This window comes from Pholcus phalangioides, unplaced genomic scaffold (assembly GCF_987345545.1).
Source record: "Pholcus phalangioides strain wild (caught in Gottingen) unplaced genomic scaffold, Ppha-v1.0 ptg000042l_1, whole genome shotgun sequence".
Classification (NCBI taxonomy): domain Eukaryota; kingdom Metazoa; phylum Arthropoda; class Arachnida; order Araneae; family Pholcidae; genus Pholcus; species Pholcus phalangioides.
The window spans coordinates 10,641,387-10,657,024 of record NW_028301628.1 but is presented as its reverse complement, the minus strand read 5'-3'; the positions used below and the strand labels follow the sequence as shown (position 1 = coordinate 10,657,024).

Below are 15,638 nucleotides of genomic sequence, written 5' to 3'. Positions count from 1 at the left end.
TTTGTAACTTTTAGCTATTGATAACGTATTTTCTCAGTCTGTTGTGAAGAGAGGACCTAAATAAGATATGATTTACATATTACTTTTACTTGATTTATTAAACCTAAACACATGTAGGGAAAAACTGGTTCCGATACCAAGATGGCTGCCTCGAGCATTAGATGGAAATCCTATTAACCGACTTACCATTATGAGAAGAAAAAGATCATCGCTTCTAATTCGTCTTTAAAGCAGGCACAGCGTCTTCATGTCATTCAATCATCGTTGGTCAAACATTAAGCAAAAAAGTGGCCCGAGACTGGATCGTCCGGTCGGTCCATCGTCCCAATTTTCTTTTTGTTCTGGTCGATTAGTGCCAACGTTCCCTTTTTTTCCCCGAATACTCGAAGTGTTGGGATGTATGTATCCAGCAACTGCTTCTGCAGAAATTGCTGGCAGCCATATAACGAGGTGAATATCATTTTATACTACTTTTTAATTAGGAGCTTCTAATTAGGCAAGTGACATCGTTCGCTTGCACTTGCTACTTCACTAAAACGTGATAGCATCATGCCGATGCTGAAGTTGAAAGCTTCATTTTTATGTCAATAATCCAGATGGCGGTCTGTTCCAGATACATCGTCATTGAAAAGAGAATTTAAAACCTCTCTGAGATGAGACTACATCAGCATCAATATTCAGCAAGGTCCAACCATTCATTTTTTTTTTAGTCCATATCTAAAAATATCGATTGGTCATAGTGATGGACTCGCGTCGCGACGACCCGGGTTGGAACCCCACCAGCGCCGCAGTTATGGTCGGTTGAAATTTGTTTTCTGCAGTTCCGTCCGAATGCGAGTCCGTTAAAAAGGCTTACAACGGCACAAATATTTCAATCATTACATTTCATTTCTGTAATGTAGATGGCAGCACTATAACGTCGGACACAACACCACGTACGCACTCGGACTGTTAGGTACACACACTTTGTTCCAAACTCCGCCACGAGGCTGAGTTGGAAGAGATCTCGGCAACGGGATAAATCTGGTGGCAGATCCCTGACGTTCATTCATCCAGTCCATATCTATATGTAAAGAATTAATAAAACCGTATCAACACATTGGCCTATCCTGACACGATCTTGGGAGAGGGGGTTGCTCAACGTCATGAGATCATGTAATTTTTGAGAATGTGTGGAGTTTGAAAATTGGTAGGCAGGTACTACTTAACCGTACATACGCCTCGTTCACATTCCTTTGCGAAATTTCTGTCGAATATGTACATGCCGGAATGTGTGTTCTGAGTGTGTGTGTGTGTGTGTATGGCCCTTAAATATTTGTTTTCAGAGTTGTGTTTGCGCTTCGTTTTATGCTGGTACTGCCATCTCTCTTCTACATTTTGAAGTGCAGATGGCAAATGCTTAAATTTTCATGTAATGTATCATGTTGAAGGTCTCCGCGAAGAGAATTTTCCGATTCGAGAGCAGCAAATTCCTTTGAGACTGGCTCTCATTCACTCCTCGAAGTTGGAAAACCAACTTCGGCTGATCACCATTACTTCACCAACTCTGGACATATCGATGTATTGCAATTTACTGCCATTAATGAGATGGGTTGGAAGTGAAGGCGCTGTCTATCTGTGGTTGCCTTAAGCTCATAAGGGAAAATATCTTATTGACATCCTCCCTTGGGTTCGAACTTGGGACCGTGACAGCAACCTTCACGGTGGTAGACGAGCATCTTACCACCACGCCACTCGGGCGTAAGCAGCTGATCACCACTGTGCCACCAACGGGGTTTGAACCTGGATCCTCACGATGAGAATCCAGCTCCAGGGTTTGTATACTCATTGAAAACACCTGAAGAAAAAGTTCATTTTAGTGTTTAAAAGTCCTTCAAAAATCGTTGTAGTCCTTGAAAAAAAGTAATTATCAAATAATAATCTTTCAAGTGCTTGGAAAAAAAAAAAAACTTTTTGCATGAATTACTTCCACGAATTTTCATCCCACCTCCAAAATCATGTTTCTTTGAGACGAAAACGAGTAGAGCAACAACGATGAGTCACAGACGCAGGACATATGGTCTCACATTTGAGGTATTTCTATGCCTAAAAAGATGGTGCCTAAAATCTGGCAGTAAAGTACTGCCATTCGCAGCAGAGAGCACCTACAACGGTATAATTATTCATTCATTACACCTCGCTCACTATGAGTTGAGAAAAAACTCATAGTTTAAAAAACTGATTGAAGATGGCAGCGCTACACATAACAAGCATTACACAGAAACAAACTTCACTATACGCACACACATTCCAACATGCACCGATTCGTTAGAAGTTCCGGCGAGGAATATGGACGAGGTGCATGTCTGGTTTAGTAGTAGTAGCAAAGTACTGCGCTTAAAATGCAAGATGGTAACTTGCATGTTAAAGCGCGGTACTTATATTTCAAACTATTAATAAATGTCAGTTGCATAAATGAATGCGATTTTTTAATCATGCATAAATTTCAATACTGTTTCAAACACCAAATGAATTCTGCTTAGATGCCATTTGTACGCTTAACTACAATGGATTTTTTTTTTAAAGCAAGACCAATAGAAGTTGATATCGTCCACAAGTTGAAATGAGAATTATAACTGTTTTAAAAGTTAATCTTTAATTACTAAATTAGCATTTAAAACGTGGCTAAAATTAAAAATGAGCAAATGTGTTGAATATAAATTGAAAATCATTTTTTATCAACCCCCCTTTGAATGTTTTTGAATTTTTAAATTTTTCCTGGAAAATGCTTGAATAGTCCTTGATGTTTTTTATGTCAAAGGTTATGAACCATGTGCACGACGCCTACATTATCGCACAGAGACGGTATACGGATACAGCCCCCTTACATAGGGGCGGGGATGCCTATTTACGGCCCTGGTTCTATCTATAACATCACTCGATGAAACATGGGACTTGCAATTTAATTACGGTACTTGATGACGTTATAAAAGACTTCATAATGATGCTTTTTTTTCCGAATAGAATCGACGCGTATTTTCCGAAAGAATCGAAAACATTTATGACATTATACGCAATAAAAATTATAATAAGCATGCAAGTCAACATCGGGCATGTTTTTAGCGATGATGTCATTCCGTAAGCATTTCGAGTCGGTTTCTTTTACCAGGTGGTTTCTGCGAAATGCCGACCCGCCCTTTTTTTCTGTTTTTTTTGTGCACTCTTCTGTAGAGACAGACTTCTCGAAGCAGCTGCAGCATCCGAGAATACAAAAATATGAGTTTCAGCTACGGTTTCATCTAAGTATTGAATATATAACACTCTATACGCAACTGAGAATAGAAATAAATAAATTCTGGTTATATTATGGTTCCGGGTCCGCATCAAATAATAGTATGATTCAATCGTGACTCTTCTTTCTTCGGCCTTCGTTCGTCATGTCTGACGAGTTGGCCGAAGAATTCGGAAGTGAATGTAGTTTGTCTACTTCATTTGAAGTTAATGGAGATATTAAATAAAAAAAATTTAATGGGAAATGTTTTTGAAGAGATTGTCATGCAAAACGGTGCAATACTGAGTTTATGAAATCGATGCTTTTAAGTATTATCGGATTTTTGTGAAGTTCAAAGCTTTCCGTTTTTTTTTTTTTTCTTCAGAAGTCCTATACAATGAAATCCGACTAAAGCAGTGTCCTTCAAGCTTTTGACAGCTGTGGACCGGCGGAAATGAGAGAAATAATTTGCGTACTATCAAAAATATTGATATGTGAAACATTTTGAGGACCGTCAATATAAAACGAACATATGAAACGAATGAATGAATTTGCGAACCAGCAAAAAATAAATATCGTAAAAAAAAATAGAAATAATTTAAATTCTGGTCTGGTAAATTATTATGCTAAAGTAGGAGAAATAACTTGACGACACAGACAAAAAATAAATGAAGGGTGAAAAGGATATTCGGGCCGGTAAAAAATGTAAAAAAACATTTGGATGGGCAAAAAAAATGAATGGGAAAAATTATTCGAAAAAGGTAAAAAATATACATGAATGGAGAAATAATCTGAGGACCAACAGGGAATAAATAAATGACAAAATAATTTGCGGACACCGGCATAAAATTAATAAATGAGAGAAGTAATTTACTGATCGGCAAAAATTGAAGTACAGTAAATGGGAGAAATTTGCTAAGCGCGCACGGCAGAATATTGAATGGGAGAAACATGGTTTGCCAACTGGGAAAAAAAAATGAATAAATGGGAAAAATAATTTAGGACCTGTTAAAAATGAATGGTGGAAATATTTAGCGGATTTATATGAATTCTGTGGATCAAATTATCGAAGATAGAAATTACTTCGGATGAAAAATATGTTTAATTGTTTCAAACATTGAGTTACCAATTATAACTTTACTGTTTTTTTTCCATCTTATTAAATCGAAGAAAACTATTACATATACAGTCGAATCCTGTTTTAACGAATACCGTTATAGCGAAATTCTTGTTTTAACGAACACTTTTGTAATACTTCATATAAGTTTACATAAGAACAATGCAAAAACATGGAATTCCTTTATAACGAAATTTCATTACAAATTTCATTCGAAATTTCATTTAACGAAGTGATTTCTCCGGTCTCTTGGAGTTCGCCATAACGGGATTTGACTGTAGTTCGATACGTAAAAAAATAAATACAAAAAAATAGCTAAAAGCACTGAAAATATTCATAAGACAAAAAAATTGGAGAACTATATAAATTTATGAAACAAAATATTGAAATGATAGATATAAAAAATTACTTAAAATTGTTATATAAAAAAAATTACTTAAAATTATTAAAAAAATTGAAAAGTAATTAATATTAAAATAAAATAAATCAAAATTAAGAAATGGGAAACAAATATTACAATATTTTTAAAATATTGGAATCCACAATGTAGAATATATGATGCAAAAATTTATAAAAAATATATTGCAAATTGTGTGGTAATCAAAAAAATTTGATAAATAAAATAACTTAAAAACTTTTTAAATGTTAAGGAAATTTAAAATTTCAAGTTCAAAGTTTTCCTAGAATTTATTAAAGTTCCTATTTTTAGAAGCGGAACTATAGCACAAAAAAAATTCGTAAAATTCGTCGTCTTGAATGTGAAGCTGAAAGATGAGAAAAATACATTCTCCTAAAGGAAAGAAAACTACACGTGTTTACTAAAATACCAAATAGAGGCCATTGAATACGAATTCTTAAATACACACTTATTATATCAGGTAAACACGACTATAACCTGTGTGTGTAAGTTAGTAATAGTAAAAGACTACGCTTGGGGTCATCATCATCATCCCCTTGGCGTATTTCTTGGCTTTTTGTTTTTTTCTCGGAATCGCCAAACAAGTGTCTGGCGATATCAATCAGGGTCAGTGGGGCAACGAATCTCTTTTGCTGTGTGTGTGAGAGAAGTTTTTTGAAGTGTGGATGAAAATGTATTTTAGCCCTTGAGGGAGGTTCACACGAGGTGAAAGAAAAGTGTGTGTTATTATAGTAAAAAAGAAGGTTGTGTTTTCACAGCGAGAGAGACACTTTTCCCAGCGTTTCTCCTCCTCCTTGTCTGACATTTATTTTTATTAGCGGAGTGGATACTAGTTTCATTTCTCTGTCAGTTATTGGCTGTAGTGGACGCGTAGTTACGTGATGTTGGAGACTGAACAGTCACCTTTTTCCGATCCGGAAAAGTTATGGAATTCTTTGCATTTACGTTCGAATTGTCTTCAGGTGAGAAATTTTCTTCAAGATGTAACTCAATTCAAAATGTTTGAATTTTTTTTTTAAATTAATCGAAACTAAAAATAAATTATTTATCAGTTGACTTGAATAATTTTTGTTATTGAGAATGATATTGCTTGGAAAAAAATAAAATTTTCTTTAAAAGAACGAAACCTATCTGGGTGGGAAACCCAGGGCTGTAAGTAACTAATTTTTTTATGAGCGGGAGGGGGGGGGGAAACATCATTGTACTTCCCCCCCACTGTAAAATTTGGCATTCTGGACATGGAGACGCCCTTTATTTCTCGTAGAACTGGTCCTTCGTAGAGGTGGCCTTTTTAATAAAGGTAAGAACCACTACTGTAAAAATTAATTCAACTCGTCCGCTGAGAGATTTCAGACGGGCCGTAATCTTGGATGAGAATAAACTCGTTTTCACATTGCTGTATACTTAATACTGTTTTAGTATTTTTTTGAGCCCTTCGAATATTTTTACAATAACTTTACACCTGTGTGTCCACGGACTTCATATTATTGGCACAAGGGGTCCATGGGACACAAAAAATTAAGGACCCCCCGATATACCTGGTTATGTGGTCCAGAAAATACCTTAGTTCAGTAAAATAAATGTTTATTTGCAGCACTTTTATTTTGCAAGAGTTTTTATAATTTTCGGGAAAACATTGTTATAAATATCCGAATTCTCTTATTTGGTAACACAAACATTATCATAAACACTCATAGAGCGTAGAAAAATATATTAACAACCCGCTGGTTTGGTCGGTTTTTATGCATAATAACCGATTTATTACAATTAACGTAACACTAATCTATTTTTCTATGGCCTATGAGTGTTTGCGATGTTTTTTTATTTATCTAATAAGAATTTATGGGGGTTAATTTATCAGGGCGTCCAATAAATTCATTAAAGATTTAAAAAATTCAAAATTAATTGGAGAAATTTGTATATTTCAATGTAGTTATTGGCGAAAAGTCTGTCTTGCGAAGGGGGGGGGGAATACAGAAAAAACTACAAATATTGTTGATAGATGACGCTGCACAAAAGCAAATCATTGGAAATACGCAAATCAGTCTCCTATAAAATGCAGGGTGTACGATTGACAGCTCGTTTCGCTATGCTTATTTAATTATCTATAATAAGCATAGCAGAAACTTATAATTCAAATTTCCAAAAATAGGCCTCAATGATGGAGAAGATGCGGCCCTACGGGCCGGTGCTTCGTTTCACATTTCACGGACAGCTCGTTTCCGAATTTTCTTATTGCTAATACCTACATAAGATTTTCATTGTGTTGTTGTTGACATTGGTGAAGCTGTTTTACCTAGGCCACGAATCGCCGGTTGCAGCTTTACGAACGTTTCGGACGAGGAAGGAATTGAGAAAATGATCAAGTCAAATTATTCCCGATTTGCTTTCGTATAGCGTTCTCTATTAACGGAAATTTTAAGTTTTACCTGTACAAAAATAAAATTTCCCTTCGTGGGAACATAACTTTTTCCGCAAACCGCATTCAAATACTAATTCTTTCAATTTTTATGAATTTTCAAACTATTTTACGGAATTTGTGGAACACCCTGCACTTGGGCGCTAGACACGAATTTTACAGTGAATTTACAGCACAAGAAAAATTAACTGATCCCGGGGCTCCTGTGGGTTAGAACAGTGTTATACATGTCGGAACCATGTACGAAATACTCGAAAATTTTGGATTCATCAACATGAAAGAAATTCACATTCATGAATACTGTTCAAGAATAATTCGTTTTCGCGCAAATGGTAAAATTAATTTATCAATGAAAATGCGGGGGAAAATCCTTCTATTGGATAATTGCTTTCATTACGCGTTCCCTGAATCATGTGGTCATTCATTGAGATGCTTCTCAAGGACATGGGAAAAAAATTACTGAATTACAGTTCATAGAACGTTAATATTTTAATTAAAAATAATAATATACTCGTGATGGCTCGTACCACAGTTCCGTATTTGTCTTACTCATATCCATAATCTAGCAAATGAGGAAAAAAAATGTTTTTCTCGTGTGTAAAAGGCGTGGGAAAATCCTTCCAAAAAATAGGATTATTTACTCTAATCCGGTTGATGTTGATAGGATTTCTTTAATGATGGGGTAAAGCGCTTTTTAATGAGACTTTATTTAACTGGTGTTACCAGCTGGTATATGTACGAGTATATCAAATTTGAAATGCTCATGGGAATTGCCAAAGTTGAATGGAATGGATTTTTGGGATTCTTTGAAGTGGAACTTGAAGCCTTCACCCAGCTTATAATTTCACTTTCTAGTATGGACCAGGGCCGCCCTTAGTGGGGTGTGATTTTACCAGGACACGCGCTTAATTATATAATTATTTCTATGAATGTTTATGAATTTTCATTGATGCTGGAATTATTTCTTTCTATTGTTTTTAAAATTCATCAACTCTAAAATTTTCATTGGTTTCGGGTATTGTTTCTCTCATTATTTAAAAATTACCGTCAGTGGTGAATTTTCATCAATATTTTGTTTTAATCTATATTTAATTGCATTTTTAAAATTTTTTGTATGGATATTTCTCACTATTCCTGTATATGCTGAAATAATAGATGCCGATTCCTCTCCCCCATAAAAAATGTATAAAGTCGGGGGCAAATTGGGCCTTAAACATTTTTGGTATCCCGAAATTATTGAGACCCGCGTCTGGTTAGGGTGCCCCCTTCCCAGTTTCGACTATTGAAAACCCGTATTTTTAGAATAAACGAATTTTGAAGAAGACTTTTTGAAGAGTCCTATAACCACCCTTTTGTGGAATGAGTTGAAAAGAGGGGTCTCAACCCATGCTCTATTGAACGATAGCAAGACGGATCGAATAACGAAGGAAGTCTTCCCTCATCAGTCGGCAGCCCCTTTGTAACTCGATAGGATATCTTTTTTTTTAGCTGGTATGTGTCTTCTTTCAACATGATGAACTTGGACAGTGATTTGACACCATAGTTCACTAGATACTCTAAAAGAGAAACCCTGAGAAGAAAATCGTAGATAAAAATCACTTTCTTACAGGAAGCCCAAGATAAAGTGAACTTTAATTATCTTAATGAAGTGACCAGTCGGTGTACCGTCTCGAAAATTTATCCCTTTAACGCCTTTTAAGAAGGACGGAAACGTTCGAAAAATTTTAGTCGCTTCATAAACCGGCTCCTAATATTGAACTAAGCACTGTGAAGGATGAGGTGGTAAATCCCCAGAATACCATAATTCTTTCCAAAAATATGGTATATTCATCCGGGCCATGGTAAAACCACCAGGGGGGGGGGCAAAGCGATTTTTCAGAGGATCCCTACAGAGGATTCTCTGAATCTAGCCCACCAGTGGGCTACATAAAGTTTGTCACCCTTCCGCCATTCTAGTCTAATTTTCTTGATCACTCATTCTTCGAACTTGCTGCCCTGTGCTATATCAGGCTTGGCCCCCCATTCCTGTAGATAGGCCTGTGTCTCTAAGTAACTCCTATGGTCACTCACATACTTACGTGCTCTTTTTTGGTCACCCATGCTCTTACATTCTCTAGGTCACTCTTTCTGTCACTCGCATACTTGCGTGCTCTTTTAGTCACTCGTACTCAAACTGTCCTTTGGTTTCCAGAAATCATTCACATGCTTGCACACTCTATAGGTCGCTCACTGACCTGATCCGTTTCTTTCTGGGTCACTCACTCTCTAGGCAGAGGAGGATTTTTGTTTTTGCCACCCATCCTATTCTAATAATTTTCTCGGCCACTCATTTTTGAAATTTGCCGCCCCTCCGACATTTTACCCGTGTGGGTTGGATCGTGCTGGGGAGACATTGCCAGCCTGGGGCTATAACCGCTAAGCTTCCGTTTAAATACGTCCCTCGGTCTCTATCTGATTGGAAATGCCTGCCTACTAATTAAAATTTAAAATAGAATTTTGAATTAGCGGAAATTTTATTCTTTATTAATATTAAATCAGGCATATTTTCAGACACAATATTTAAACCACTAACTGTTAATAAAATAAAAATTAGGCTGTTTTATTCTGCATAAGTTAATATTTTAAGGAGAAATAAAAAAACTGATTTAATTATAAAATCAATTTTTTGATTTTTTTTAAAATAATCGTGATTTTTATCAACCCTGCTTGCCTCTGACATTTATTTAACGCTCTCATGGCAGTATTTTCACGAGGGTTGTGTAAATATATTCGGGTGAAGTCCAATAGTCAAATTCCTGCGTAGAGCAAAGTCACAACATCGGCTTGACGTGATATCCTTGAAAACGTTTGGGTACGCTACTGTGTCCCCCTCGACACACTCTACAAGAACCACTGTCCTGCACTGGTCTTCATTTTATTGGAGCTGCTTCCCACTGTTACTTTGCATTGGTCCGGGGTTGTGAGCGATTCTATCTACCACTGTCACATTCATTAGTATTTGTCACAGAACCTCGGTGTTGCAATTGCTCCATCTAATACGGAGGTGCCAGAACTTTTTGACTCGAAAGAGGATTAACAGGCAGTGATCCCCGAGTGGTATGACGTGGCGTCTAGGGTTCCGTGAGATATTTCTGTATGGAATTAGATTTTAAGAAAACCTTTTTGACTAAAACTTGTAATTTGAATATGAGTGAGGCTGTTTTTCGGTTCTCTTTAAATGTGTGTGTGTAATTTTATATATATAAGGATTGACATAGGATTACGTCACGTTTTAATTATAGTTATAATTAAAGATGGGGGAAGTAGTGCAGTCTTGTTTGAAGCATGACCACCTTCTTATGGATACTTACCTTTACATGCGTTATATGTGGTTTTTGTAATCGTACGAATGCGTAGGCGTCGGAAACATTGTTTTTTGAACTGAATATAAGCCTTTTATAATGAGGAAAATAGAGCATTTTCAGTCACGGTTTTATCTTGAAGCCGCAGAAATATCGTTCCACCCTGTGTCTTATGTAGATGAAAAAATATATACTGCACTTTTCCTATAAAACAGATACATTTATGCAGTATAACTTTTGTTAACGGCACCAGGGTCGTAACTGAGGGAAGGGGGGGGGGCAACTGCCCCGGGCGGAAAAATTTAGGGGGGGCGGAAATTTTAGGTGGGGACAAAGAACACATTAAATTATCGAATTTCAAATTTGGGGGCAGCGAAATAATGTTTGCCCCGGGCGGCAAAAATCCTAGTTACGGCCCTGAACAGCATCCAGAAGGGCGCGTCAGGTCCAGGGTTGTATCATTTTTGACCACGGGTGATCTTAAGTAGCCTGGTCTTTATCAGTTTCGATCACTTCAAGTGGTCAAAACTCTAACCTCATCAAATTTTTCCCATTTATTCCTAAGAAGTTTCATGGGACTACCTTATAACCCAACTTAATGACTGAAGAAATAATCTATGAGTACTTGAAGGAGAGATAGAGAATTAGTTAATTGCATTTAACCCATTAACGCCGATTGGTGAGAAAATTTGCCATTCTAAATTTTAAGTTTTTTCTTTGAAACCACTTCCACCATTTATTGACACTCATTATTTTTTACTTTAAAAAAAAGTCGTCGTTAATGGGTTAAATATTTACTGTTAATTTGAATCAAATTGAATTCGAAACAAAAAAAAAAAACGAAAGGGAGGGGGGTGAGGTCATTTATCCAGTGATTCCCAACCATTTTGTGCTTAGGAGCTGCATGTTTAGTTTTTGAGGGACTCAATCTCAATTTTGTGAGGCCCCCGGGCCCATGCGTTAAGACGGCACTGCATAGGCACAACGTTGGGCGGCGGACGGATACCTTTTTTCTCTCAGTTTTCACCAAAGGTTTCTTCGGCAGATACTGATCGAAAAACAGTATTTCTATCTACTTAGAGCATCGCAATTCCTTTTTTGGTACTTTTTTAAAAATTGTTCCGGAGTTAAAAAAAACTTTGATATTTTTTCATAGAAAGTGTCTCAAAATGATGTAAACAATAATAAATTTTGTACTAATATCATTTTCTATGAAAGTCATCTTTTATGTCGAATTTTAAGCCAAGTAAGTCCGTGTAATATTCGAAACACGATTGCAAAAAATTTTATGAATTGAAATTTTTTGTTTTAAACTCAGTGTCAAAAATAGCATTCTTCCTAAAACGAGTTTAAAGTTTTCATACACGAATTACAGTCGGCCCCACTTAATAGGGTATCAACGATCATTTTGATCAGTTTTTTGTCACACCGCGTCATTTTCCGCACACGAGGGCTACAATTTATTTCCGATTCCGAACGTAGCCTCTTTTATACTTGCCGAGGTGTTCGTGCGCTAACCCGTCAGTGTGGGACACCCTGCGGTAGCAATCTTTTTACTTGGTCATGTCGCCGTTTCTTTTGTTCACCTGTGGCAGGAAATTTTCTGCACCCACTCTCAACTCTGAAGTTTTTTCCAAGTCTTGACTTGGCAATTTATTAGTCATTACTTCCAAATGTTTCATATTCTCTCCATGGGAGAAATTTTGATTCCAGACGATTTTATCTGTTACCCGATTAAGCTGGGCCGACTGCACTTCAGCATAAAATAATAAAAACCACAGAATATTTTCAGCTCTAAATACCAAACACTGAACCAAATCAAAAAAATTTGCGATAAAATCAAAACCACGGTAGCAACATAGAAATTGCGGGATTCACTGAATGATGGCTTCGTATGATTCATAAGATTATTTTAAAAAATCTAGGGTAATAAATATATATATTTTTGTAATATAAATCTTTCCTATGTAAGGATATCCACGGGTTCATTCCCTCTCACGAGGAAATCATTTCCCGAATCATGCGGTATACGATCAACATGAGTGGACATCATTACGTATTCAAATTCCACAGAATAATTTTACGTCACGGTTCTCACGATTCATCTGAATGATAATAATACATGATGGCCTGGTTTGATATTCATACACGGTATATTCGAACCGTAGAAAGCAGTAATAAATAATAATAAAAAATGCCAACAATGTAGAAAATAATCGCCATTATTATCGTCTCATGTTACAGTAATGCTTTTTTTTTTTAGAAAAACCTCGTGCAATCGATCATGCGTATATAGATAGATTAAAAACAGATTCTATTCCTCATTTTCTCTGGTAAATTACTTCAGTGAAATAGCCGCCAATTAGAGGTCAGTCAATAGCTTCAGTCTATTTAGAGGCCTAATTCTTTTTCATTATATGGTTTTTCTTCTCTACTTAGTCCATCGAGAGTATTGAATACATTTTTTATTTATTAGGATCTTGATATCCATAACACTTTATTCTTTGATGATTTTTCACGTGGTCTTGTCCAAGCTGTTGCTTGTATATGGGTAACCTTATTCTCGCGTCAGACTTTGTTTTCTTTTGCTCACAGGTGTGTGTCTGTATATTATACCATCTTCTTGGATATGATGAGGTTCTATCTATCTCTTTAGTCAAGAACAAGGTCGGCCAGTCCTTGACTTTGACCTGGATATCGCCAAGAAATTACTCTCTGCGAATGGGAGGAAAAGAGCATCATGTCTGTTATATGGTTTTTATATGTCTATAAGGGTTTTGTCGGTGGCTTTCATTTTCCGGCTCATGCCGCGACCTCTTTCCTTCCTTGTAATATTATACAAGATGTGTTCTCACTTGTTAATCACTTTTTTTTAGTTTCTCGGGGGTGAAAACCTCCTTATACTTTTTTGTGTGGATTTTTAATGCTTGCTTGATGTTTGAAATGTGTGCCAGTGGGACGTGTTTTCTGTGATCTTGATGCTCAACGCTATTTATTTCCTTTTAGAACGTTTTGCCTTTGTGTGTGTGTGTGTTTTTTTTTGACGGAAAAGCTCCACCTTTTACGAGAGATTTTACAAATGATTTTTTGATGGGTCTTTTTATATGAATTTAGAGAAGTTATTTTTATTTTCCTATGCAGTTATATATAGGTGTTGGATCATGAATTGGGAGCCATTTCTTCAGTTATGTATTGCGTTTCTACGATTTACGTGACAAAAACGCTGATTTGAATGAGGATACCTATGGCGTTGAACAGTCCCTAGAATTAACTGAAAGACCCTTCAGCTGCCTTATTACAAGAACTCAAAAGTAATCGCATTGGGCAGGGGTTCTATGCCAAAGCGTTTTATAGAATTAACTGCTGTGAGACGAAAATCGATTTTACGACTGGGACACTGTTTATTCGCTAATATTAGAATAGAACTGGATTGCAATACAGATATAGCAGAAATTTTCTACAGTTTATATGGCTTGTCAGTGCAAAAAATCGAAATCCTCTTATAATAGCGACAATTTTTCCCGTGATTGTGCGCTCTCGTTATAACGGATTATAAGCTTTCTGTATTTGCAACCCCCATCCCGAATTTAAAAAAAAGCACCCTAATACAATCGTCCTCGCTTAATCAGGCAACTGATGACCCGATTATACGGATTTTACCCTTCTCGAACCGAACCCCCCCCCCCCCTCCCCACGCTAAACGATACAGTATTACAATTCACATGACAATATTATAATTCTACATATCAACTACTATGTATATAATATTTTAATTGTATAACACATATAAAATTAATGCACAGATATGTTAACCTTGAGAGCTTGGCAAGAAAACATTCCCCCAAGACTTGTGTTAGAAAGGGTACTGGTCTCAAAATATCCAATTTTCTTCATTAAGTGCCGTATATACTCGTGTATAAGCCGACTCGTATATAAGCCGACCCCCCTACTTCAGGACCACCAAAACCGCAATAAATTGAAAACCCGTGTATAAGCCGATCCCCAAAAAATCCGTGCATTTCAGAGAGAAAAAATTCTTATAATTCCATGAAAAATGAATAGCTTACGGAAATTTACAACAGAAAACGATTCAAACTTTTTAAACCGTTTCTTCTGAGTCGGCACTAGGCCAACGTCAGGTTTCTTCAAGGCACCACCTTTTGTGGTGATCGGAACTCATCCATTCGATCCACAAATTCCTCAAACAGTCTTTGAAAGGCTTGTTATGCTCACATCTAAAGGCTGTACAATCAACGTTAGCCCACCTGGTATCAAAGTCAATGATGTTTTCGATTTCTTTGCCTCGTCTTTGACATTTTCGGGGGTTTCAACATATCCCATACCAATAATGCTGGTTTCTAGAACACTGCTACAAAAATGACAACTGATTGCGGGGGGTCGATATTTTCTCATCAAAAACTGACCCGAGTATAAGCCGACCCCCCCCCCCCCCCCACTTGAGGAACGAATTTTTCCACAAAAAAACTCGGCTTATACACGAGTATATACGGTACATTCAATCATTTTATTTTTGTTCTCTGTTGAGCTCATAGAGGGAGCTAACTGTCGCAATGAAAAGTAAAAATGCATTGTGACGGTTGTAATTCAATGTAATTTTCATTTCATTTTAATAGAAAATTTATTCCTGAAGCTTAATAAAAAATTTATACTTCATCAGTTTTTAATATATAAACTATACTATCGGTGTTAAGCAATAATTGAATTCCTCCCCGCATAATCGAACACCCTTATACGAACACGCTTATTCTAATATTGTGTGCTGGACCCGTTGATATCTGTTTAGGGGCCGTTCAAGTATCACGTAAGCAAATTTTTAGCCATTTTTGACCTCTTCCCCCCCCCCCTTGTCAGCAAAATTTCGTCATCAGCTCTGCCCCTCTGAATCCCAACTCATAAAGGGTGGTTGATGACGTAAGCATTATCCAAACACCCCCCCCCCCCGTCATCAAAAGTCAGCAAATCGGAACCCCCCCCCCCCCCCATCCATGATGACGTAATACTTGAAGGCCCCTTAAGCGCGGCCGACGGTGCTTTCAAATGTTAAAAGGAAAAAAAAAAGCATATCGTTGAGT

General features: G+C 36.7%; 1 protein-coding gene across 3 annotated transcripts in view; it reads left to right on the top strand.

The window, feature by feature from the left end:
- The window catches only part of LOC149064467 (rhophilin-1-like), a 77,023-nt gene that overhangs the window by 40,822 nt on the left and 20,563 nt on the right, over positions 1-15,638 (top strand). Inside the window, exon 1 of one of the 3 annotated variants that reach the window (XM_089254590.1) lies at positions 5,422-5,747. The exons of the other annotated variants lie outside the window; for them this stretch is intronic. Coding sequence (XP_089110716.1) covers positions 5,667-5,747 — 81 coding nt within the window. The 5' untranslated portion in view covers positions 5,422-5,666. Of the gene's footprint in view, positions 1-5,421; positions 5,748-15,638 lie in introns of those variants that run through there. 3 annotated transcript variants of the gene reach the window in all.